The sequence below is a fragment of the Lytechinus variegatus genome, chromosome 6, assembly GCF_018143015.1.
Source record: "Lytechinus variegatus isolate NC3 chromosome 6, Lvar_3.0, whole genome shotgun sequence".
NCBI lineage: Eukaryota > Metazoa > Echinodermata > Echinoidea > Temnopleuroida > Toxopneustidae > Lytechinus > Lytechinus variegatus.
Window position 1 is genome coordinate 37,252,052 of NC_054745.1, and position 26,698 is coordinate 37,278,749.

Genomic DNA, 26,698 nt, shown 5'->3' on the forward strand with positions numbered 1-26,698 from the left:
ATAGACTTATTCTTTTGTTTTATACACTAGATATGTATTTGCCGAAGAGCCTGATTTGTAAACTTACTATTTCAACGTTATTTCATTCTATCAATTATGATTATGTACATTGTAGGATAGGGGCTCCACGTCCCATTAGCAGTACTTGCTATTTATGTGGAGTCCTTTTACCAATGAAGTATATATGACAAGGCCTGTAACGATGTATTTTGACATTATTTGGTAATAAATTCAATTCAGTTCATATTAAAGTTGTTAGATTTCAAACACGTAGGGTAAGTTTCATATAGTAAACAGTGTAGTGTATACAGTGTAGTCCTTTTTTACTGTTATTTGGACTATAAACAGGAAATTAAACATGTATAGATGTTATGTAAACTGAGTTACAGTTTGAAGAAACTTTTGTAACCAAATATTGTAAAATTCTGAAGAATATTAAACTTTTAAGCAGTAACAATTGAACATTGCTGCTTTAATGTATCTCATATTTTATAGATTTAGCAAACACTCCAAATCATGTTAATTGCAGGGATGTAAAATAAATCCAGGTAAGCTGTACTTACATCACTTAGGGATCAATCAAATTTTGGATTTAGTTTGAATTCTTAAAAAAAAGTTTTTTTAAATATCGAGAGAATTAAATTTAAATCAGATTTAAAAAAATATTGACCTATATGCGTAGGATCCACTGAAAAGCTTTGTTATTTAGTGGATCCCCTCATTTCCATTTATGCTCTATATTATACTTTTTTTGGTCTGTTTTACGAAGTATGAATGCCCTTCTGTAAAATTGTACTTGATTTGTATTACTTTATATTACTTTGTATTATGTTTTGAATGGAAATGAAATAAAAGAATTGAATTGAATAAATCTTGAATTCTCACAAAAGTTTTTAATCTCGAAGGAATTGAATTTAATTTTTTTGAGATCTAGAGATGCATCTGTAGGATTCAAAATAAATCCAGAATTCAATTTATCCACTTAATTGCACTCCATCTTGATTCTTTTTAATTCCCTGCAACTTAGAGTGAATACTGGATAAGATCAGTGGATGTTTAAAACGATTAATTTTTCAGAATAGATTATTGAAGTAATTGAGGCAGTATACCCTATCAATTAGGAAAAAATAAAATGAGGAAGGAAAACTGTCATTATATTTGATTTCCTATCACGTGCAACACCTAGCCACTTCACAGCCTTGATGATAACGATGGATTTACAAACAAAAAATACTTACCGAAGTAAAGAGGTTACAAACAACTGATAATCCATACTAAAATCCGAATTCAAAGTTTATAATAATGATCCCTGATGTCTTCCAATACTACAATCAATAGTTTCCAGGACAAGGTCAAGATTCATCAGAGCCACCATCACTTTCTGCGCGGCATCTCCGGCGGTGATGTGTTGCGAGCTTGACAAGGTAATGATTGTATCGCGGTAAAATATTTATCTGGAATGCCAGAAATACGCATTCATCTGTATCAATTTCTCGGTGTCGAAACAAACGCCCTCCTATGTCGACTTACATATTTGAATGTTGTGATGGCGTTGGTGTAGGATGGGGGAGGGGGGGGGGATATGGGGGGAGGAGACTGATCTTTAGTGAAAAAAGGGATATTTATTTTATGTATCTATTCTATTTATTTATTCATGCGTGTTTACAATGTAAACGAATACACAGATACTACATAAATTAATATAAAACATAAGTAAATAATGAACATACAAGGGTGTTGCAACATATGCTAAAAGCTTGATTTGTTGAAGCACCTTTAAACTGGTTTTGCATCAAAAAAAAACAAATAAAAATGCAAGAATAAGGAAGAGAGAAAAGAAAGAGAAGAATATAAGAGTGATAGACTGCCAAGATAAACAATTAAGTTCCAAGTTGTTATGAATATGTAGTATGATAGCGAAAGGAATACAAGATTACAAATGGCATAAACATGATAAATGGGGAAACGTTCGCAGTACAACGCAGTGCATGTATATATATACTGACCAGTGGTGGACCGTGACCCGGAGGAGACAAAGCATTGGAGGGGCACTGCAGTTTGTGAACAATGCTTTGTCTCCTCAGGGTCACGGTCCGCCACTGACAATATGCGCACAGGTCTTTGTATGTGAAAAGGTGCCTGTTCAGACAGAGGACTCTTTAAATAGCATTCAAAATTGTATACCCTGTTCGAGCAATTAGTGTTCCACAGTGTGATCAAAATGTGAAAAAAAACGTTTGAAAACAGTGTGAATATGCTACGCGTCATACATGTCATAACCAGTAAGATTAGGATTATGCTGGTGAAGAGTAATCATGACAAAAGATACAATATTCAAATTTATATTTTCATTTTCATCATAAAAAAGGCGAGTCCATAATTCCGAGTGACACGGTGCGGTTACATCCAAGCAATTGCTTCTCTTATATCAATTTCTGTTACATTACCTGCATGGATGGACACCGGCAAATGTAGATTAATGATTCGCATTTAAACTGCATTTGGGAATCTGTATTATAATTGACCAAATGCGAGATAAGTTCGAAAGGCAACTTGCTCGGATCTCCAATATATGGGTGCAAACGTAGAGGGTGCTATGAAATTCCCCTCGTCATCCTGGATTAATCATTTTAATACAAAACCAAAAATGGTACATGAAGGCACATCAGAGGGTAAAAGCGAACATTGTCGATAGGACGGGCGTATGAGAGGGGGTACGTGCTGCAATCAAAGAGGCGATGCCACTGGGGGTAGACAGGGGTCTCACCCCCTCTATCTTATAGGAATGAATAAAATAAAGAAGGAAACAAATAAAGCGCAAACATGGAAGGTGGAAGAAAGAGAATGTCCAGCTTACAATATCCTTACTCTTCGATCAATAAAATGGCGTATTTGGGTCGCCCAATCACACCTCTTCATTCCCCAAATACCCGGACAGCACCCCCTGATCAATTTATTGGAAAAATGCTTGCGTTTAACTTTTAATCAATGAAAAGGGGGTCATGTGCATTCAATGAAGTTTCTGTAAATGCGCCATAAATTGCGAAAAATATTGTTCACCGACTCCCACGGAAGTATGGTGAAAATTTGAGAATAAGTTTTGCCAGATTGGGGGGGGGTAGCAAAGTAATCTGTGCTTTAGAATCAGATTGCATGGTCTAATTTTGTCATTATGCCGCGTGCAGATATATCCATTTCTTCTTCCATCCCCCCCCCCTAACTTGAGGGGCTACTTGTTATCGCTACACAGTAACAGAATCTATAACTGCTCACAAAATGAGTTACTTGTATACCCTTCTCCTTTGCCAATATTTCTGCTAATACTGGGACCCGTTTATACATCAAGTCATAACTATTATTACTCTTCAACATAAGGAACTTGATAGTGATTGGCTGCTTTACTGGGTGTGCCTCGTTACCATGGTAGTTGCAAATGCTGTACCATGACTGGTCGATCCAGGAGTCAGGGCACAGCCTGCCCGTGCCCCCCCCCCCCTTATAAGCAAAATTAAAATTCGAAATTTAAAAATGCCATTAAAACAGAATTGTGACCCCTTCCTTTGAAAGTGAAGACTTTGTTTTTTGTTTGCTTGTCGAAGTTTTCCTCGGAAAAATGTGCCCCCCTGGAAAATCCTGGATCCGCCCCTGGTAACCAATGATACAGCTCTTCATAATCAAGACTTGGGGAGGCATTTTATAAAATGTCTCATACACTCGTGGATCCAAGGCACAACTGGCTCCCCCCCCCCTTGAGAGGCACAATTAGAATTGTTAATGTAAAATGTTGTTAAAATGCTGTGCCCCCCCCCCCCCCGTTGAAAGTGAGGACCTTTTCTCTCTCTTTTTTATGCTTGTCAAATTTTTCCTCCGGGAAAATGTCTCCCCCCCCCCCTTGGAAAATACTGGATCCTTGGACGTTTTTTGCAACAAGTCCCGTTTTATCCGTCAGCTACCATAGTAACAGTGGTTCTCAGCCAATCAAAATCAAGGAAAGTTGTCAGATATTGTCGGAAAACTAAATGTTGATGAAATGCTCCCCCGGTCGCGTATTTCTCACAACAGAAATAAATCAGACTTTGCGTAAGAACAACCAATTTACAGAATCAATGTTTTGCTTGTTAAGGTTTTTCTTTAATAAACAGAGCAAAACATTTCTCTCATGTAGAAACAAATGTATAAAGATTTTAGAAAAGTACTGAAAATTACTTTTTTCATCCTAGTAGTCAGTGAACACAAATGTTCTTTCTTGAACAATTATACAACAATCAGCTAGATAAACTATATGCAGATGTGCTCAAAAGTTAGTAAGTTAATGAACCCCACCAGAAAATATAATAATTCAACGTATTCAAGTTACGTCATGTTGATGATGCACAGCATTTGTATAGCGCCATATATCTGTCAAAGACATTAAAGGCGCATTTTTGGAGGAGCCAGCCAATCTGGGTCGCCTAGAAGGGCGTGCACACCGAACTGCGACCCGCAGGTCTCTCCTCCAAAATGTTTTAGATATTTAGCCGTGAAGTCGGGTGATAAAACATTACATTCAAATAAGGCTTGTTTCTCTGGGCTCGCCGAACATTATAGTTTTGTTGTCTACATTCAACACTCAGTATGAAAGGTGCATTTTGTGGCGGGGTTCACCGACTTTTGAACACAACTGTAGATTCATGAAAGGGTTAAGTACTATTACATGTATAAGTGAAAGAAATCAACAAGTGGAATGCCTCTGGCCGTCTCACCTGCATCACGCGATTCAACATAGCAGCAGTGCTGACTTTGAAAACTACTATAACTCGCACAAGATGTTCAGTGATACTTGGTTACTCTTATTTCCACGTTTTATGAACTAGACCAATAAATACACTTTACAGAGATAGGATGGTAATTCAACAAATACCCCCAATGTGGCCAAAATTGATTGACCTCACATGACCTTTGACCTTGATCACGTGACCTGAAACTTGCACAGGATATTCAGTTATACTTGATTACTCTTATGTCCAAGTTTCAAAAGTCAGATCAATAAACTTGCAATGTTATGATGGTAATTCAACAGATACCCCCATTATTGCCAAAGTTCACTGACTTTTGACCTTGGTTATGTGACCTAAAATGCCCACAGGATGTTCAGTGATACTTGATTAGTCTTATGTCCAAGTTTTATGAACTAGACCAACATACTTTCAAAGTTATGATGGTAATTGAACAAATACCCCCAATTCAGCCAAAGTCTATTGACCCTAAATGACCTTTGACCTTGATCATGTGACCTGTAACTTGCACAGGATGTTCAGTGAAACTTGATTACTATTATGTCCAAGTTTCATGAATCAGATCCAAAAACTTTTAAAGTTTTGATTGTAATTCAATAGATACCCCCAAATCGGCCAAAGTTCATTGGCCCCGAATGACCTTTGACCTTGGCCATGTGACGTGAAACTCATGAAGGATGTTTGGTGATACCTGATTAACCTTATGTCCAAGTTTAATGACCTAGGTCCATATATTTCCTAAGTTATGATGACATTAAAAACTTAACCTCAGATTAAGATTTTGATATTGATTCCCCCAACATGGTCTAAGTTCATTGACCCTAAATGACCTTTGACTTTGGTCATGTGACATGGAACTCTAATAGGATGTTCAGTAATACTTGATTAACCTTATGGCCAAGTTTCATGAACTAGGTCCATATACTTTTTAAGTTATGATGTCATAACATCAAATAAGATTTGATGTTAACGACGACGCCGCCGTCGGAAAAGCGGCACCTATAGTCTCACTCTGCTATGCAGGTGAGACAAAATTCATCATCTTTTTTTCTATATCAATAATCATTTTTCGTTTCTTTTTAACAATGTGATGAAACTGCCGTTTAACCTGCTATACAAAAAAAATAAATAATTGAAAATAAACCACAATAAAACCTAATGGCCCGTATTTTGAAGTCGGGTTTAACTTAAACTCAGGTTTAAAGTTGTGGTTTAAGTATGGATAGCCAATTGCTACATAAATCACTAAGAGTAGAGATATTAAATTTCAGCTCATTTGGCTCTCAAATCATTCATAATTTTCTAGGAAGTTTAGATGATTGTATTCACTATCCATGAAACAGGAAAGAGCACAGTAAACATATGAAACATACAACTTCATAAAAATGTTGACATTTTTGGCTTCCCATAATTTTAGCATAAAGTTAGACCATGGTTTAAGTTAAACCTGACTTCAGAAATGAGAATACAGGCAAATAATTTTAAATCAAAGTAATGAGAAAGTAAAATTTTTTACTATAGCACTGCTTCAGAAACTATTCAGTTCCATTAATACCACTCTTTATCTTGTTCAGGTTGAAATGCAGGACCAGGCCAAAATTAAATTTAACATCTCAATTTAATAGATTTGATATCAACTTCAACCGTATACATGTACATGTTGGTTTCCACTCAAAGAAATATAGATGTACAAACATAATGATCTAATGGATTAATTATCAATCTCTTTCTCAATCTGATTTGGATTGGTTTCCAATTTCAACCTTACAGATTGGTTTCCAATCAATGGAAAAAAAGGGTAGAGAAACCTAATTAACTAATGGATTAATTATCTCTAACTTTGATTTTCGATTAGTTTGAAATTTCAACCTTATAGATTGGTTTCCAACCAATGGAACAGAGGGCAGAGAAACCTAACTTATCTAATGGATTGAATATCAATCTCTTTCTCAATCTGATTTTGGATTGGTACCAATTTCAACCTTATATAGGTTGGTTTCCAATCAATGGAACAGATACCTAATTATCTAATGGATTAAATATCTCTTTTTCAAATTGATTTTGGATTGGATTCAAACTTCATCCTTACAGAATGGATTCCTTCTAATTGAACAGAGGATGTAGAGAAACCTAATTATCTAATTATCAATCTATTTTTAAATCTGATTTTGATTGGTTTTTAACTTCAACTTACATCTAATTTGATATTGGTTTCCAATTGAATGAAAATAGAATGTAGAGAAGACCCTTTTATTAAACCGTCTGGAGTCTAAGGAAACATGTGTTTAAGTAATCAAAATCATTCGTCTCAAACAGTTTGAAACATCTCTCAAACCAGTTTTGCTTAGGATGTGGTTGTAGTGAGTTGGGATTTTTTGGGGGGGGGGGGGGGCAGTCGAAAATATTTGCAAACGGCCATTGTTAAAAATTATGTACGCAGGTTTTGTTTTTCAAAATCATTTCATACCAAACTATTTAGGCCACCATACATCTAACTATTGGTCTGCCATGTGTTCGGAATAAAACCTAAAATTTGATGCAAATAGTGAGAAATGGAGCAACTGTGTTAAGTCCTAAATCATCGTACAAATAATTATGTTCAAATGTATGAATATACATGTTACCATACTTATTAGAATAAAAGCAAACTTTATCTAGTCGTAATGTCGTCATTACAATCGTACGATTGGCTATGGTTAATTAGAAACTAACTTTAGCCTTTACTCCAAAATAAAGGCTTGAAATTATCAAAACTTGTTATAATTTGAACATTATTAGGGAAAAAGATACTTATCATTCATTTTTTTAAAAGAAAATGCAATTTTTTCCAAAATCAGATTGTGGACCAGTCGTAAGGTGTGCGTTGACCGTTAGATTGCAGATGAAACAAAGATGCACTACATAAATTATGTAAACGACATAGCTCATGCTACAATACAGACATGGTAAATGGCCACATGAAGAATCTTACAGGGCATGCAAGAAATTTGAGATCAATTGCAAGTCTATTTTGGGTCCCTAAATCATTAATATGTCTTGCAATTATTTGTAAATTTGTGATTGATTGCTCATCTGTTTCTTGAAGCAAGAAGTGTAATCTGATTTGCTACAGTTCAAACTGATCTATCGCTTGTAAAACGAAAACAGAATAGTTGCGATCGATTGGAAAAATTTCTTGCAACACCCCCTTAGACAGAGAAACGCATCAGTCACACCTGAGAAACTGACTCGAGGGCCCGTCTTACAGAGAGCTATGATTCGTGATCCAATGAACTACAAAATATGGATGGCCAGCAACGTCAACATCTAAAAAGTAAATTTGTTTTCAAAATAATTTCTAGATATGATGTGTTTTGATACATTCATTGTTCTCTTCAAGATTCAGCGTGATTCTCTTTGTTTACTAATAGGAGATTGAGCTAATTTGAAAAAAATTATGGAATGGATGGATTTCCATACAGTTGAGATTGATTGAATCAATTGTTACTCTTTGTAAGACAGGGCCAAGACTGACAAAGCATGTAAGCTATAACCAAAGACATCCCATAGGTAGGTTTGGAGTCACTGCACTTGGTGAAACATACAACATTAGGAACAATTTGGTAGAGAGTAATTAAACATAGAGGAAAAGATAAGACACAGTCCTTGGAATACAAGGTAGAACACACTTTACCTAGAATGCTAACATGAAGAAATGAAATCGTTCATGGGTTATGTTCAGCAACCCTATGGTTGGCGCTAAACTGCCGTCATACAGATGAAACAGACTCTAGACCGACAAAAGCCATTATTCTATTTCCAATGAAATACCATCGGTCTGTTTGGAGAAACTTTTGTTGGAATGAGTGGAGAATACCATTAGTTGGACTAGGGGAGTCGGGGACAGTCGACCAGAACACATCATAGCTACGCTTGAAGCTCTATGAAGTAGAGATGGTGCCTGGTCGCAACTGCAACCATGGCCGGGCTAAGGCTGACAATATAAAAGAAGGAACTCAAGAACATACTGGAATAGATTGGACAGGACATTGTAACAGGAGCAAAGATCACTTCCTTTACAAGCTGGAGACCCTGCAACCTGTACCTGGTTAGTACTATCTTGTCTGAACCACTGTGCACTGTGGCTACCAAGACGCGGTCCTGGCTGTCCACTGTGGCGTACACATACTCAAAGTCCTTTGTAGCGACGATGGAGGTTCCGGCACGCCCTTCCTGGTCAAAGACTGTGACCGTGCTAGGTTGGATGTCTCCGGTAGTGGTGATCATTATGCCAGTCTTGGTAACGCTGATCTGCTTTGGCCGGATTCCCCCGGTGGGGATCACTTTCTGTGGGTTAGCGTCACTGGCGCGGAAGATGCAGATCTCGTGATTGATATTGACAGCATAAATGTTATCATGAATATCAGTGCATACTCGAACGAATCCCCCATCAGGTTGCTTCAAAGTAAATCTAACTCCATTACTGGAACAGGAGCTGTATAGAAAGAACTCATTTCCGTGCTTTGAGATGATGGTCCGACCATCAGACAGGAATGCCACATCATAGACATCGCCTACCTGACTACCAAAGTATGGAGACTCATTACCAGAGAGAGTGAAGCGGTCACAACCCTTTCGGTCCATGGCATAACCGAGAACAACTGAATCTTTTGTGAGAGCTGCAAGTCCAAACAAGCGACCTTCCTGGGAAGAGAAGCCCCTTGCCATAACAATTTTCATAGACTTTGAAAGCCGCACATATTCTGGAAATGGGGGATCAATCCTTGTAGCTTGCTTACCTCTTTTCCTGTACCTCAAACGTTTCCTTTTTCCCTTTCCTTCTTTCACGGGATTCAGAAGAAAATTCAAGGTTTCTGTACTGCTAGCCTGCGGAACACTGGACTCTTCAGATACTAAAGAAGCCACATTCATGTTCTGACTGCCATTCAAATTGTCCTTCTGACCAGAATCCATACAGCCTAGGTCAAGAAGCTTATCATCAGCAGGACTGAATTGTAGGGCCGCTACATCATTCAATAATTGTGCTGCACAAGCTGAAGTTTCCTCACCCGCCGTTTCAGCCAATGCTTTTTCTAGATCGTCGCATTTAAGATTGTCCCCTTCAATCATATTCGGATCAAGATGCTTCTTTGAATGACTTATCAAAAGTTTGCTAGACTGGTCTATCCTGTCCATCACTTCCCTCCACTGAGAAACGCAATGCCCGAACACCCTGTCAGAAGTTACTTTGAGACCCTTTATCTTTTCTAGCAACTCTTCTTTATTTCGCTGAAGAATATCAACTTTGATGGCAAAGGAATCCATGACTTTCATCTCCAAACTACCCAGGTGGGATTTCAGTTGCTCTCTTTGTTGGTCAGCTTCACTCAAATGCTTCTCAAGTTGAGTCTTTCGTATCTTGCTTCTCTGCAGAACAGCTTCTTTCCTGATCTTTAGCTCCCGCTCAAGCTCCTCCTTTTTCTTAATCTTATGACCTTGATGAGAGTCAATAAAACATGAGAGACAGATGAACTTAGTACAAGCCTGACAGTATATATCTTGGTAGATGTCACTGTGCACTGGACAGACTTTTGAACACGCGTCTTCAATATTTTCTCCGTCTTCGACCTTTAGGATATCCTCAAGTCCCTTGGCCAGGAAGTTGGGCGTTAATCCCGCGATGCGGTCCTTGTCAAGCTTGGTGGACTTCCTGCAGACTGGACAGACAATGTGTTTCAGGTCCTTGTGCTGTTTGTCATATGCTTCCAGGCAGTCCCTGCAAAAGGAATGTCCACAGCAGAGGATGGTCGCGTCCCTGATGACATCGAGACACATTGGACAGTGCAATCCCTGGACCGAATCTGGTTTGGTGGCCATTGCAGTCCCCTGTCCAAAACTCAGTCTAACACTGCAAATAGGAAAATTGAGAAGGGGGAAATTGCAAGCTTTCATTACATGCTTTATATTGGAGATAAATCTCTGAGTATGAAGCATTTTCTGACTTGTTTCTTGAGTCTAAAGTTGCTACCCAATGCTGAAAAAAGGGATTTATTTACATTTGAAATAGACTTTTACTCAAGTTGAGTGACATGGTTTATGCAGATTTCCTTTATAAATTATGCTTAATTGAGCGTATCGGGCACGTGGAATAAAATCGATGCCTGTTGCTGTGGTTATCCACGCTATTTTATTCATGAGTCCACTCTTCAAACAGTGGACTCATGAATAAAAAAGCGTATCCAACCATGGTCACAGGCGTCAATTTGGCGCATTGTCAAAGGTGGTTTTGAAAACCCACGGTTGAGTCCATGGGTTATGCAGATTTCCTGTATAAATTACGCTTAATTTAGCGCGTATCAGGTATGTGTATTTATAAAAAATGTCCGATGCTAATGCGCACTTTTATCACAATTTGTGATAAAAGTGCGCATTAGCATCGGACATTTTTTTATAAATACACATACCTGATACGCGCTAAATTAAGCGTAATTTATACAGGAAATCTGCATAACCCATGGACTCAACCGTGGGTTTTCAAAACCACCTTTGCAAATTCGGGCCTATGAATTTCGCGATTTAAGGAGAATCAAATTCTTTTCCTTGAGTAAAAGTCTGCTATTTCAAATGGATTGTAAAATACTTGCATCGGCTAATAAATATCATGAAATCACTTTATGATATCTAACGATTAGTATAAGTATTTTTTTTAAATATAAGTTGGCACTGCTCATGCTCCTATACGCGTCTGTATCTTTGGCTATGATAACAACGATGGCAAGATAGTGACAGTAACATCTGCGAGTAAAGTTCATCTTCTTGCATGATTTTTCTTTCTTTTTTTTACAAAATTTTTGTGTAAATTTTTTTTTCCTAGTGGGGGGAAAGGAAGTTGCAGCCCATTTACATAAGTTTAGTATTAGTAAGTAAGTTAAAGAGAAATTCCAGTAGTTGCAGTAAACACTGATTTCATGAGAAAGTCTGTAAAACAAGGCTTAATTGTCATATCATCGAGGATCTAGATCTGGTACAGTTACATCAACTGAACTTTGTGAAATCTTGAAATCTACGCTGAAAAATGTTCACACCGAAGATCCCCAACACACAGATAAGCGCTCGTGGGACAATGTATAATTATTGCTGATTTCTCAGCAATTACACAATTTCTTCCAGAATTCTTTGGCACATGCGTTTTATTTATACAAACAGACACTTTGGTGGTCATTTCCTTGGATTCTGTACGAACTCATTTTGATATCATTACCAAAACTAGCATTTACCTTTAAAGAGAATGAGCATTTTGAAGCAACATTGTTGCCTCCAAAATACTTGGTGTGTGTGGGCCTATACCATCCCAGACTCCATGGAGAATAAGCCTACTTCAGTAAAATGACTTTTATTCTCCTCTCCAGGAGCCTCCAGACTAAGCACGAGGCGGCCCACTCAAGGGTTTATTACCATCCTGCCTGTGGGGAATCTACAGGTAGGACTATAGCATGCCAATGCTGTACACAGCGCACAATTTAAAAAAATCATTAAATTATCACTTCTGTGACCCAAAATACTAATTTCCATACAGTTGCAATTTGTTTTTCATTAGCAACTTGGGAGTAATTTTTGTACTCACCAGAGCACTCAAAAACTTGAATTTTGGGCATATTTTTTTGTAAATCCTCTATTGGTGGAAAGTATAACAGGACAATTGGCATTTTTCAATCCCAATTTTTAATCAAGAAAAAATAATTCAAAGAATCAAATTTACTTAAGAGCCAAGTTGTATGATTTTTGTAATCGAATCTGACAGTGTCAAAAAATCAAGCATTTGTCCCAAAGAAAAAGAGAAAATAAGCCAAACATTGCTAATCTTTTTTCACCACTCAGGGAGTAGTAACAGAGAACAAGGTAATATATCCACTCATCCGAGTGAGGTTACAGTCCGACCTATTTATCCGGACACGTTGGGACCAGCACCAATCCGGATAAAGGATTTATTCAAATCTAGGAGACCCAATATTATATACACGCAACTGCGCTGCCGGTTGCCTTCCCAGGCCAACGGCGGTAGCTACACTATTGTAGTGGGTGTACGGACAGTATTCACTGCAGTATCAGTGCAAATTATAGGCAGTGCTTTTACCGAAATGAAATCGATCGATAGCCAAAACTTGGATAATGTACCTGCTAAAATGACTGAGGTATACATCGAGCATATCTTGAAAGAAAGAGAACGACTCGATGAAACCAAGTTTTACAATTAGATCATTGCGGCGAGTATCGCAGCTTCGTAATGTCAGCCATTTTTACACTGACTGTAGGCTCAAACGTGATAGATGGCGCTGTCCATATTGGGGCCTAATGTTAGCTAGCGAGGCATGTGTTGTTTTTCTCGCGAAGCAAAAAGAGAAACGTGATGAAAATTGTTTAGAGATAATCACCCCTAAGTTTTTTGGTGATTTGGGTGAGATAATTCATTATGAAAATAATTTTGTAGGTTGACTATAATGAGAAATATATGTAATCAAAGTGAGATTACATATAGGATTGAGTTTAGATTGAAATCTCATTTCCTCACGTACTACATTGAATTTAAAAAAAAAAAATCTCGGCAAGTGTGTGTCCGGATAAAAGAGAGATCCGGATAAGGGGAGGCAGGATAAGAGAGGTCGGACTGTATAGGGCCTATAGTGTCTTGAGAAAAAAATATTTTTCTTATTTCAATAAAATATCACATTTTCTATGTGAACCTGAAGAGAAATTACCTTCAGACTGACAGAAATGTGACATTTCTGAAAAAAGTCAAGTAATTGGCTGCAAAAAAGATGAAATTCGGTCATTTTCAACATTTCTCTACCATAGTAACCATAGACTGTGTAGTTAAGAAATGGACACACGCAAATCCAATTTTTTAGCTTCCGAGAGCTAAAAATTACCTCTAGAGCAGTTCTTTCTACCTTTGAGTTCCTAACACCAAGTGTCTACAGAGGAGACTACTAGGGCGTGAAACAGGCCAAAAACGAACGAACAACAACAATCCGAGAGCTGTTATAAATTTATCATTAATGCCAAAAAACTTGTCCATAAAAAGTCAAATATAATTTATGCTCTTTCTGATGGTATGATTTTAATAAAGATTTTGAAACCAGATCACAATGAAAAATTGCGACGAAGTGAAAAAAAAGTGAGCCAAACAGACATTTCATTTTCCGAAAGAAAACACATGGGGAAAGAACAATTTCAACACACACACAAATAAGGGTTTGCAATTTATCTCTAAATCCTTATTTAAAATGATCATATAAACTTGTCTTTAGACTTTACTGTCAAAAGAAGACCATGAATTTTTATTTTTCCATGAATGATCATGATGATACATGCCAAACACAACTCACAAGTTAATAATCAATTCAGATCACATTTTTCTATCAGCCTGAACTTCCCCCCCCCAAAAAAAAAAAAATGGGCCCCATTTTCCCTAAATCAGCCTGTTTTCTGCTGACTCTTTTCAGTGTGGCTTCGGACGCAACCTTGTTTGTTCATAGAATGAGTGAAGGCGGCCTAGGCTGAGTAGGCTCTTCACTCAGGCAGGCACGCTGGCCCTGCCAACGCGGCGGGAGCACCGTACTGACCGTAGAGCCCATTGCTTAGCGGGGCTCCCTGCAACTGACTAACGTTAGAGCTCCACATGACAAAAAAAAGACATATCAAGAACACTTATCTAGAGAAAAAAAAATAGCTCGAATTCAACACTCTGCTTACCTGGACAAGTCATGTTACCAAGGATATACTTTCAGTTCCATGCGAAACCAAAAAAACCCGAAGAAAGTCGAGACTTCAACTTCGTTTCATGTTAAACGCGTGACAAGAGCTGAAGAATTGTTGTTCTATGGAACGCTGACTATAGCTAGCCAGCTAAAAAAAATGTCTGATTTTTTTCCCTCTTCTGATTAATATAACAATATAATCACTTGTAGAAACAAATGAACAACCAATGTAAAACAAAAGAAAGGTGGGAATACGGTATAAAGAAGCAGAAAGAGTGAGAATATCTAGACCAGAAACATATCGAGCTCTTCTAATATTAGGGGTGGGCAAATGACAAAAAAAAATTTCAAACGGGTGAATTCTATGGCCGTTTTTGCCGCTGAACACAAATCCGCCAACCATTTTGACCTCTAATGAGGTTTGATATTGGTTCCAGCATCTTTTTGAAAAATGGCGGGAAAATTGCCCTTTTTGCCCTATTTTTATATATAACGGCATATAAGTTTCCGGCCGATTCTAGTCGCGTTGGCGAAATATTTGAATTCTTCCAAATCGCTTCTAGTTCTATGATGTCAACCTGCTAAATGATCGTCTCACTGTGAGCTCCGGCACATGATTCGACGGAGTGACGACGGATATTTGTTCTAAAGCCATTTCCTATCGGATTTCTTGGTTTTTTCTTGATTGGGTCTGGTCAATACAATTTTGATTAATTTTAACTAATTTTTTTTCTTTGTTGCTTCTTTTTTTTTCTCGTAAAATCGATTCTTACCGTTTCTATGGACAGTGCATGCGCCTACTCTACCGCGCGTATCGTTTGTAATAGCAAAAATTTCAACGCGCACAAGATATGGTCGGTTTAAAAAGAGGTGGTCGATATGTGGTAGTCTCACCATACCACTAGTCTCATCCCCTACCTTTTGCTGTATAGCGAATGGTCGGGGATGACGAGTGGGTATATATGGTCAGTTCCCCCATGTCTGCGAGGTCTCCCAAGTCTAGGCACCCGCGTATCTGCGCGATTCTAGCAAAAAGACATAGAGATGTATATTGTCAATAATATACATCTCTATGAGCAAAAGAAGATACGCAACGAGCACGATCCTTACACATAATGCAATACATAGACAGGTAGGCCTATTCAAAAAAAAAATCCGACTCAAAATGGTGGAAAAATAATATGCAGGGCATTCATGTGACAGCCTCAAGTCAAAATACATCCTTTGTTATCAAAATCCCAGAATCGTGTGCAAAGTGAATGAGTGCGCAGACATGGGGTACCATTTTTTTTTTTCAATCTGAAAATGACTGCCCGAGATTTTATCCAAGAAAATTATATATTTCTTCAAGTTTTTATGAGATATTTGGCACACTTACTCATTATGATGTAAGGAACAATATCAACTGAAAGATTTTGTGAAATAAGACGAAATTCATGTTAAATCTTAACTCAAATTGTTAGGTGTGCAGACCTGGGGCCCACCATCATATACCGTAGATAGGCCTATATCCTTGTCACATTGAGAAATGCTAATAATTTCAAATTAATTATTTCGAATATGATATCCGTTTATGAAGGGGTACTCAAGGCTTTTATTTGAACAGATAATGCAAAATCAGACAAACAAAAATTCTGAAAATATCAAAACTCTGGGTCGAAACTGTACGAGGAATAAGAAAGTTATGATGATGATGCACACTGCACAGCATTTTTATAGCGTCATATAATCTGTCAAAGACATTCAAAGGCGCATTGGAGGATCGAGCCAAACAATCTGGGTCGCCTACAGACGCCTAGAACTAAAGGTAGGGGTGGGCAAATGACAATTCTGTTTTAAAACGGGTGAATTCTATGGCCATTTTTACCGCTGAAACGAATCCGGCAACCATTTTGACCTCCAATGAGGTTTGATATCGTTTCCAGCCATTTTTTGAAGAATGGCCGGAAAATTGCCTTTTTTGCCATATTTGTATATATAACGGCAATTTCGGGGGTGTATTTGTCTCTCTCTTTGTTTTTGAGGGTGCTGAGTTCAATTATCTCAATATATAAGTCATTGGATATATAGGCATGGTGAGAAATGGCTATTTTCCCTCCATTTTTGAAAAAGGCGGGAAAATGGCTTTTTGGCCATATTTTTTAAACATTAAACAGCGTATAAGGGGTGTGTGATATGTCTTATGTGTTTGAGGGTGCTGAATTCAAATATCTGCATATACATAGGACATGGGATGTATAGACATGGTCACGGTGAGATAAAGTGGTTTTCCCCGCCAAGGGCGCCGGAAGCGGGGGTGGGCAGGGGGGGGGCAAAACGAGATTTTGCCCCCCCCCCCCATGCGCCCCCCTGAAAGTAAAAAAAGGATAAATTATTTAAGGACAAAAGCAAACGAAGGCACTTTTCTGCCTGAAAATTGTCATTTCCATTGTCAAAAATGAAAAAATTTTGCCCCTGACGGGGCAAATACATTATCATAGTAAGCCTCGCGTCTTTCGATGAACAGTTCCTCTGTGAAACATACCTTTGATAAGCCCCTTTTCCATCTTATTACAGTGTGACAACGTTTAACCTTTTAATGAATACAGTTCAGACTAATAGCGAATGGCAAATTGATAGTGGTCCACCAATTATTAGGTTTATAACTCCTCGATGCTGGCTGTGTCGTCTAACAAACGCGCGGTCGGCCAGAAACGCTCAGACCGGACCCGACATCACTTCCCACTCGAAAGCAACTTGAGATAATGTTTAGACATGAAAAAAATCAAATCTGTGAAAGTGTCTTCTTGATCGGACTCATATTATCCGAGATATGAATAAAAATGTAAATAAAGAATATAAAAGAAAAAAATAAGCGTTACAGTACTGCTCTACTATAAAAAAAAATCTTAAGATATTTTCACAGCCCCGTATTTTCCTCTATTCCTTTTCATTGGCATGACTGGAAGGCGTTTTGTCTGATACTATTTCAGCTCATATGATATAGCACTTATGTATTTTAGATTCCAAAACTTCTTCCCATTACCTGTTACTAATCAGATCGAGATGGCAGCTATGTTCTCTGGTTCATCCCAGCTTTTGTTATTCATGGACGTTTGCAAAAATCTAAAAATAATCCGGGAGTGGGTGGGGCTGCAAGACCTAAATTTTCGAAGAAACTTAAGAGCGAGGGGGTTTGTGATGGGGGAGCTTAAAAATTTTCTAGAATAAAATTGAAGGATTTCGTGCACACTTTTGGTGAATTTTGTGAATTTTGCCCTCTCGATCGGCGGCCCCGGCTGCGTACGGTCATGTTTGCCATCTTAAAGTCTTTAAAAGGCCTATATTACATTGGTTTGAAACAATTTCGTTTGCAATAAGGCTCGTAATTTGCTGGAACTGCGACCCTGATCATGAAGAAACACCAGTCTGGGTCAGAAGGGAGGAAACAGAAGGAGCAAAAAGAACTCAAAGACTGTTTAATTCTCAAGAAATTTATTTTTGAATGCTCTTAGAAACGCAACTTTTATACTCCATTTTTACACAAAGCCCTTACCGTGGGGGGGGGGGAGTCCCACAGCCTCTCCCACTCGATCGCTTCGGTATCTCACACTGTCAAAAATATTGTGCCCCCTTCGGGATTTTGCCCCCCCCCCAAAAAAAACTGAAAGTGTTCCGGCGCGCCTGTGAGTATAATGTAGAAGATTAGGTTTTACACCAAAAATATCATTATATTCAGTTTCTTTGACCCCTAAAACATGGGGTTAGACACCAAAACTATTACAATAGACAAAAAAATGACTGAGTTACAGGCAAAAATGTCCTTTTTAAGCCGAAACGGCGGCCATCTCGGATTTTTTACGTTTTCGGCCAGGGCACCCCGGATTTCGCATTTTTTTCATTTTTTTTTTCAAAAGTGGTGTCAGTAGGCATAAAGTCATCAAACTAGGGTGTGATGAGCATGTTTTGAAAATGTGACCTAAAATTGACCCTCTATAGCCCACCTCTAATAGTAAATTGCAAAATGTACAAAATGTGGCTATTTTTAAACAATTCATCTTTCCTGTCTCTACTAAAAGCAAACAAGGTCCCAGAGGTCTCTTTTAACTTTTGAATAGTTGATTAATGTTTAAATCAAAAGAAAATCATTGTTAAATGTTATGCCTTTCATCAATTTCAGAGAAATCTGTAGTCAGATTTGTGTGATTTCTTTACCATAATCAGTGTCATGTCCGTTACGTTATTCACTTAAAGTTTTCACAGCTTACAGGAAATTTGACTAAAGGTACTGCAGATTCAGATTCTATGTTAGAATTACACCCTCTACCATGTGTAGCAATCATTTTCCCTTGCCACTTTTCACTTTCATAAAAATGGCGTAACAGACATGACAATTTGCGTAACGGACATAACGCCTTCTATATGACAAAGGGCAACATTCACAAAAACAAAATATTAGGCTCAGTAACACAGACTGTGGTCAGTCTCAATTGCTTGAGGATAGCTGGATGTAATAACTCCTAGAATCTGCATGTCATTCAAGCTGTTTTTAGAAGTTGGTGAATGATAAAGTTCAGCTCTTGTTCTGGTAGATTTTTCTGAGAGTTAATGGTATGCCACATAATATTAGGATAAGATGCAGCTGGATCTGGCAACAACTCAGATCACAATCTGCATCATTTGTGTTTGAACAATACAATTTATTATCTTACATGTAGGTGTTTGCACTGACAGTTTGGAGCATGGTAAAACTCCAACTTATGAATGAGATCATTGATGATATTGCTTCAAAGTATCTGACTTTCACCAACCTCTATTTCTTTAGTGATAGCGCGGGCTCACATTTAAAAACAAGTTTGTATTGATTCAGATATTTGTGTTACATGATGTAGCTCTATGAATCCATGAATCTACAGTGGCACTTCTTTGCAATATCACAAAGCAAAGGGGCTGTGGAAGGAATGTGGCGCAATCAATAAATTATGTCATCATAGTATTTTGGTCAGCCATAATCATGATTTGAATGATGTATCTTCATTCGTACACAATAAGCACGGACAATGCAACAAAATTATATACAGCCACATTTGTCAGCAAGCAAGATCGTAATATTTAGAACATTCAAGATTTGATGAAAGGAATAAGGATGATTATACTCAGGATGATATTTATTTTGAATGAAAAAAAAATATCTCAGAAGCAATTTATGAACATTCCGATTACCTTTCAACTCATACATAATCAATTCTGAAAGTCTGGTTTCCAGGTACTGCTATTAAATTTTAAAATACTTTTAATATCATTTTTAAAAATCTTAAAACTGACATTAATACTAGTACATATTCTTTATCATAAAATACATGTACATATCATATGATCATCTTGGATTTATACAGGTCTGGTACATTTTGTTTTTTTCTCACAAAAAATGAGATTTGGTCTTCTCAGTGTGCCGAAGTGGTACGATAAACATTGTATTCTATATAAAATTATCATGTAGGCCATAGCTATTAAATTACTGATACCTGTCAATAATATCTACATATTTTTCTTAAGAATGTTAGTAAAGTACTTTGCTGTTACATAATTACATTCATTATTCATATTTCTTTCATTTTGAAACTAAGAAGTGCTGATGAAGATCACTTCGTAAGGGTGTCATGTCCGTTACGCTAGTGTATATTATCAAATAGTAAGCCATGAATAAAAATAATCTTAACTATCAACATTTTCTCCTTTAATTAGGTGTGGCAGATGGAAGTAACTGGAAAATACTCATTAACTGTTGTTAACTGGTGTAAAGGAAATTTTTCTTAATATTTCTTTGTTTCATAAATATTGTACAAAAAGCCCCCCTCTCAAATTGCAAAATAATAGGAGATATTACAGATTACCAGTTATGATGTGTGTCTCTAACCTCTGGCCTTAACATGTAAACAATTAGACTTGTACCATATCTTGTAATAAAACAATTATATTTGCTCACAAAAAGTGGACGAAACTGTCATGTCCGTTACGCTGCGTGTGCCATGTCCGTTACGCTACATTTTGAGCTATGAATACAGAATGCACTGCAAAACTGTTGTTAAACACCATTTTTTGGATAGAGCAAGATCTTAAGGTTAAATTATCACCAACGTCGGGTGCATGCAATCTAAGAATTCACAGGAATTTTGATAAGCAATTGGAGGTAAAAATGCTTCATCCATTTCGTGTCATGTCCGTTACACTCATGAAGAGTGCAATTTCTCTGCAACTGTTCAACGAAACGATTTGAAATTTTATGTGTATGTAACTGATACTTAAAGGTGTCTGATAAGCTTAGTAACAATTATCAAAAGGCTGCTAATTCTACTGTATAAACCTTTGAATTACAAAAATTTGTCTGAACGTCATGTCCGTTACGCTGGAATTGACCAGTTGCAGTTCCCAGTGCAGGAGATCAAGTAGTCATATTCTAGGCGTACATCCAGAAGTTATGTTCAGAAATTCAATATTTCCAAGGATAAAAATGAGAGAGTAAAAATAACAGTTGATGACGTCGGCATTCGACTGCCATTCAGATTGTTCTTCTGACCAGAATCCATACAGCCTAGGTCAAGAAGCTTATCATCAGCAGGACTGAATTGTAGGGCCTCTACATCTTCCAATAATTGTGCTGCACAAACTAAAGTTTCCTCATCCGTCGTTTCTGCCAATGCTTTTTCTAGATTGTCACATTTAAGATTGTCCCCTTTAATCACATTTGGATCAAGATGCTTCTTTGAATGACTTATCAAAAGTTTGCTAGACTGATCTATCCTGTCCATCACTTCCATCAACTGCGAAGTGCAATGCCCGAACACCCTGTCAGAAGATACTTTGAGACCCTTTATCTTTTCTAGCAACTCTTCTTTATTTTGCTGAAGAATATCAACTTTGATGGCATAGGCATCCATGACTTTCATCTCCAAACTACCCAGGTGGGATTTCAGTTGCTCTCTTTGTTGGTCAGCTTCACTCAAGTGTTTCTCAAGCTGGGTCTTTCTTATTTCGCTTCTCTGCAGAACAGCTTCTTTCCTGATCTTTAGCTCCCGCTCAAGCTCCTCCTTTTTCTTAATCTTATGACCTTGATGAGAGTCAATAAAACACGAGAGACAGATGAACTTAGTACAAGCCTGACAGTATATATCTTGGTAGATGTCACTGTGCACTGGACAGAATTTCGAATACGCGTCTTCAATATTTTCTTTGCTGTCTCTGACCTTCAGGATATCCTCAAGTCCCTTGGCTAGGAAATTGGGTGTTAATCCCGCGATGCGGTCCTTGTCAAGCTTGGTGGACTTCCTGCAGACTGGACAGACAATGTGCTTCAGGTCCTTGTGCTGTTTGTCATATGCTTCCAGGCAATCCCTGCAAAAGGAATGTCCACAGCAGAGGATGGTCGCGTCCCTGATGACATCGAGACACATTGGACAGTGCAATCCCTGGACCGAATCTGGTTTGGTGGCCATTGCAGTCCCGTCCAAAACTCAGTCTAACACTGCAAATGGGAAAATTGAGGAGGAAATTGCAAGCTTTCATTACATGCTTTATATTGGAGATAAATCTCTGAGTCTGAAGCATTTTCTGACATGTTTCTTGAGTCTAAAGTTGCTACCCAATGCTGAAAAAAGTGATTTATTTCCATTTGAAATAGCAGACTTTTACTCAAGTAAAAGAATTTGATCCTCCTTAAGTCGCAAAATTCAAAGGCCTGAATTCACAAAGGTGTTTTTGAAAAAACACGGTTGAGTCATTGGTTTATGCAGATTTCCTGTATAAATTATGCTCAATTGAGCTTATCGGGCGCGTGTACTAAAAATTGATGCCTGTTGCTGTGGTTATCCACGCTATTTTATTCATGAGTCCACTCTTCAAACAGTGGACTCATGAATAAAAAGGGATCCAACCATGGTCACAGGCGTCAATTTGACGCATTGTGATAAAAGTGCGCATTAGCATTGGACATTTTTATAAATACACATACCTGATACGCGCTAAATTAAGCGTAATTTATACAGGAAATCTGCATAACCCATGGACTCAACCGTGGGTTTTCAAAACCACCTTTTCAAATTCGGGCCTATGAATTTCGCGATTTAAGGAGAATCAAATTCTTTTCCTTGAGTAAAAGTCTGCTATTTCAAATGGATTGTAAAATACTTGCATCGGCTAATAAATATCATGAAATCATTTTATGATATTTAACGATTCATGATTTTTTATCGGCCGATGCATTTTTTGAAATATAAGTTGGCACTGCTCATGCTCCTTTATGCGTCTGTATCTTTGGCTACGACAACAACGATGGCAAGATATTGACAGTAACATCTGTGAGTATAGTTCATTTTCTTGCATGATTTTTCTTTCTTTTTTTTACAAAATTTTTGTGTAATTTTTTTTTCCTAGTGGGGGGGAAATGAAGTTGCAGCCCATTTACATAAGTTTAGTATTAGTAAGTTAAAGGAAATGAGCATTTTGAAGCAACATTGTTGCCTCCAAAATACTTGGTGTGTGTTGGGTCTATACCATCCCAGGCTCCATGGAGAATAAGCCTACTTCAGTAAAATGACTTTTACTCTCCTCTCCAGGAGCCTCCAGACTAAGCACGAGGCGGCCCACTCAAGGGTTTATTACCATCCTGCCTGTGGAGAATCTACAGGTAGCACTAGTATAGTATGCCAATGCTGTACATAGCACACTTAAAAATCATTAAAATATCACTTCTGTGACCCAAAATACTAATTTCCATACAGTTGCAATTTATTTTTCATTAGCAACTTGGGAGTAATTTTTTTATTCACCAGAGCGCTCAAAAACTTGATTTTCGGGGCATATTTTTTGTAAATCCTCTATTGGTGGAAAGTATCACAATTGTCATTTTTCAATCCCAATTTTTAATCAAGAAAAAATTCAAAGAATCAAATTTACTTAAGAGCCAAGTTGTAAGATATTTTTAATTGAATCTGACAGTGTCAAAAATCAAGCATTTGTCCCAAAGAAAAAGAGAAAATAAGCCAAACATTGCCAATCTTATTTCACCACTCAGGGAGTAGTAACAGAGAACAAGGTTATATCCACTCATCCGCGTGAGGTTACAGTCCGACCTCTCTTATCCGGACACGTTGGGACCAGCACCATTCCGGATAAAGGATTTATCCAAATCTGGGAGACCCAATATTAATTACACGCAGCTGCGCTGCCGGTTGCCTTCCCAGGCCAACGGCGGTAGCTACACTATTGTAGTGGGCGTACAGACAGTATTCACTGCAGTATCAGTGCAAATTATAGGCAGTGTTTTTAAGGAAATGAAATCGATCGATAGCCAAAAACTCTTGGATAATTTACCTGCTAAAATGACTGAGGTACACATCGAGCATATCTCAAAAGAAAGAGAATGACTCGATGAAACCAAGTTTTACAATTGGATCATTGCGGCGAGTATCGCAGCTTCGCAATGTCAGCCATTGTTACACATACTGTAGGCTCAAACATGATAGATGGCGCTGTCCGTATTGGGGCCTAACGTTAGCTAGCTAGGCATGTGTTGTTTTTCCCGCGAAGCAAAAAAGAGAAACGTGATGAAATGTTTGCGCTGCACCCTGATTTACTGGAGATAATCATGCCTAAGTTTTTTGGTGATTTGGGTGAGATAATTTCATGAAAATAATTTTTTTGTAGGTTGACTATAATGGGAAATATATGCAATCTAAGTGAGATTACATATACAGTAGGATTGAGTTTAGATTGATATCTCATTTCCTCACGTACTAGATTGAACAAAAAAAAAAACTTGGCAAGTGTACGTCCGGATAATAGAGAGATCCGGATAAGGGGAGGCAGGATAAGAGAGGTCGGACTGTATAGGGCCTACAGTGTCTGGAGAAAAAAATATTTTTCTTATTTCAATAACATATCACATTTTCTTTCTGAATCTGATGAGGGACCTTCAGACTGATGAAAATGTAACATTTCTGAAAAAAAATCAAGTTATTGGCTGCAAAAAAGAAGAATGAAATTAGGTCAATTTTCAACATTTCTCTGCCATAGACTGTGTAGTTAAGAAATGGACACACACAATTCCAATTTTTTAGCTTCCGAGAGCTAAAAATTACCTCTAGAGCAGTTCTTTCTACCTTTGAGTTCCTAACACCAAGTGTCTACAGAGGAGACTACTAGGGCGTGAAACAGGCCAAAAACGAACGAACAACAACAACAATCCGAGAGCTGTTATAAATTTATCATTAATGCCAAAAAACTTGTCCATAAAAAGTCAAATATAATTTGTTATGCTCTTTCTGATGGTATGATTTTAATAAAGATTTAGAAACCAGATCACAATGAAAAATTGCGACGAAGTGAAAAAAAATTGTGCAAAACAGACATTTCATTTTCCGATAGAAAACACATGGGGAAAGAACAATTTCAACACACACACAAATAAGGGTTTGCAATTTATCTCTAAATCCTTATTTAAAATGATCATATAAACTTGGCTTTACTGTCAAAAGACCATGAATTTTTATTTTTCCATGAATGATCATGATGATACATGCCAAACACAACTCACAAGTTAATAATCAATTCAGATCACATTTTTCTATCAGCCTGAACTCCCCCCCCCCCAAAAAAAAAAAAAAAATGGGCCCCATTTTCCCCTAAATCAGCCTGTTTTCTGCTGAATCTTTTCAGTGTGGCTTCGGACGCAACCTTGTTTGTTCATAGAATGAGTGAAGGCGGCCTAGGCTCTTCACTCAGGCAGGCACGCTGGCCCTGCCAACGCGGCGGGAGCACCATACCGTACTGTCCGTACAGCCCTTTGCTTGGCGGGTCTCCCTGCAACTGACTATAAACTTAGAGCTCCACATGACAAAAAAAAACATATCAAGAACACTTATCTAGAGAAAAAAAATAGCTCGAATTCCACACTCTGCTTACCTGGACAAGTCATGTTACCAAGGACATACTTTCAGTTCCATGCGAAACAAAAAAACCCGAAGAAAGTCGAGACTTCAACTTCGTTCATACGCGTGACAAGAGCTGAAGAATTGTTCTATGGAACGCTGACTATATCCAGCTAAAAAAAATGTCTGATTTTTTTCCCTCTTCTGAATTATTAATAGATTAATATAACAATATAATCACTTGTAGAAACAAATGAACAACCAATGTAAAACAAAATAAAGGTGGGAATACGGTATAAAGAAGCAGAAAGAGTGAGGATATCTAGACCAGAAACATATCGAGCTCTTCTAATATATCTTTCTGACTTTTGTATTTCCACTCACCATAATACCTGAAATCATTTTTAATAATCATCCAAATGGAATGACTATTACAAAAATCATTTCTAAAGTAATTTAACATATATACATTGTAAATTGCATATTGTGCATAAACTATAGCAATATGTTAATGAAATTAAATTTAGACTCGCTGGTGTTAAAACCAATTACAATATTTTTTTTTTCTTTTAAATAAATGTCTTTTAGAAACCAATCTAAAATCACTTTGTGAACCCTTTCCCCCAAATCAGGTACAGTTTGTGACATTTTTTTATGTGAGTAGATGATTCAGGTTCCTTGCAAAATGAACAAATAATAGTCGACGACCCCATTTAAAAAGATTATCTACAAAGGTGAAATATTGTGCAGTAATTTGAAATAGTCTTACTTTATCATATCTAATATTTTTCAACTTAAAATCGATGCGTGCCTCCAATCATAATTTATGCACAACTGTCTTTGCAATGAGTCACACGATATCCATTGCCCCTTTTATCAATTGCCCCTTTTAAAAAGGTCACCTACTTTTTAAATCCCGTTAACTCTCCATTTATGAAATAAGAGGTAATTTCCGTGTTTAATTAAAATGTTTCTATTGTTCCATAATATTTGATTGGACACGTTTTTAACGTTCTAAAAAATAATTCCCTCCAGTGCACAAGCAGATTAACATCAAACTGATAATTTAAACTTCGTACATTAAAAAAAAATCGTACATATTTAAAAAAGACATATCTTTGCTTGAACAGTTTATTTCCAAAACTTGCGGTTCATCCCCGATGAGACTTATCCAGAATTTGAAAAACAGTCTCCACTGTGACTTATCACCATTAAAATATTTTAAGGACCATGATAATTGTAACGATAACGGTTCGTAAATTTATCATTGGAGCACGACTAG

The 26,698-nt window shown here is 37.4% G+C and overlaps 2 protein-coding genes across 4 annotated transcripts; both read right to left on the minus strand.

The window, feature by feature from the left end:
• Positions 1-8,312: 8,312 nt before the first annotated feature.
• On the minus strand, positions 8,313-25,544 carry LOC121417420 (E3 ubiquitin-protein ligase TRIM31-like). Of its 3 annotated transcripts, none has more exons than XM_041611118.1 (2): positions 25,451-25,544; positions 8,313-10,662 (listed from the first exon to the last, which is right to left on the minus strand). In XM_041611118.1, the coding sequence occupies exon 2, from the start codon at positions 10,629-10,631 to the stop codon at positions 8,682-8,684; it is 1,950 nt and encodes a 649-aa protein (XP_041467052.1). In that variant the 5' UTR covers positions 10,632-10,662; positions 25,451-25,544; the 3' UTR covers positions 8,313-8,681. The 3 variants fall into 3 exon arrangements, with proteins under 3 accessions (XP_041467052.1, XP_041467051.1, XP_041467050.1); XM_041611117.1 differs by lacking the exon at positions 25,451-25,544 and adding an exon at positions 14,508-14,550; XM_041611116.1 differs by lacking the exon at positions 25,451-25,544 and adding an exon at positions 12,930-13,058.
• LOC121417791 (tripartite motif-containing protein 12A-like) lies at positions 20,974-21,984 on the minus strand. Its single transcript, XM_041611528.1, has one exon. The coding sequence runs from the start codon at positions 21,982-21,984 to the stop codon at positions 20,974-20,976; it is 1,011 nt and encodes a 336-aa protein (XP_041467462.1).
• Positions 25,545-26,698: the final 1,154 nt, after the last annotated feature.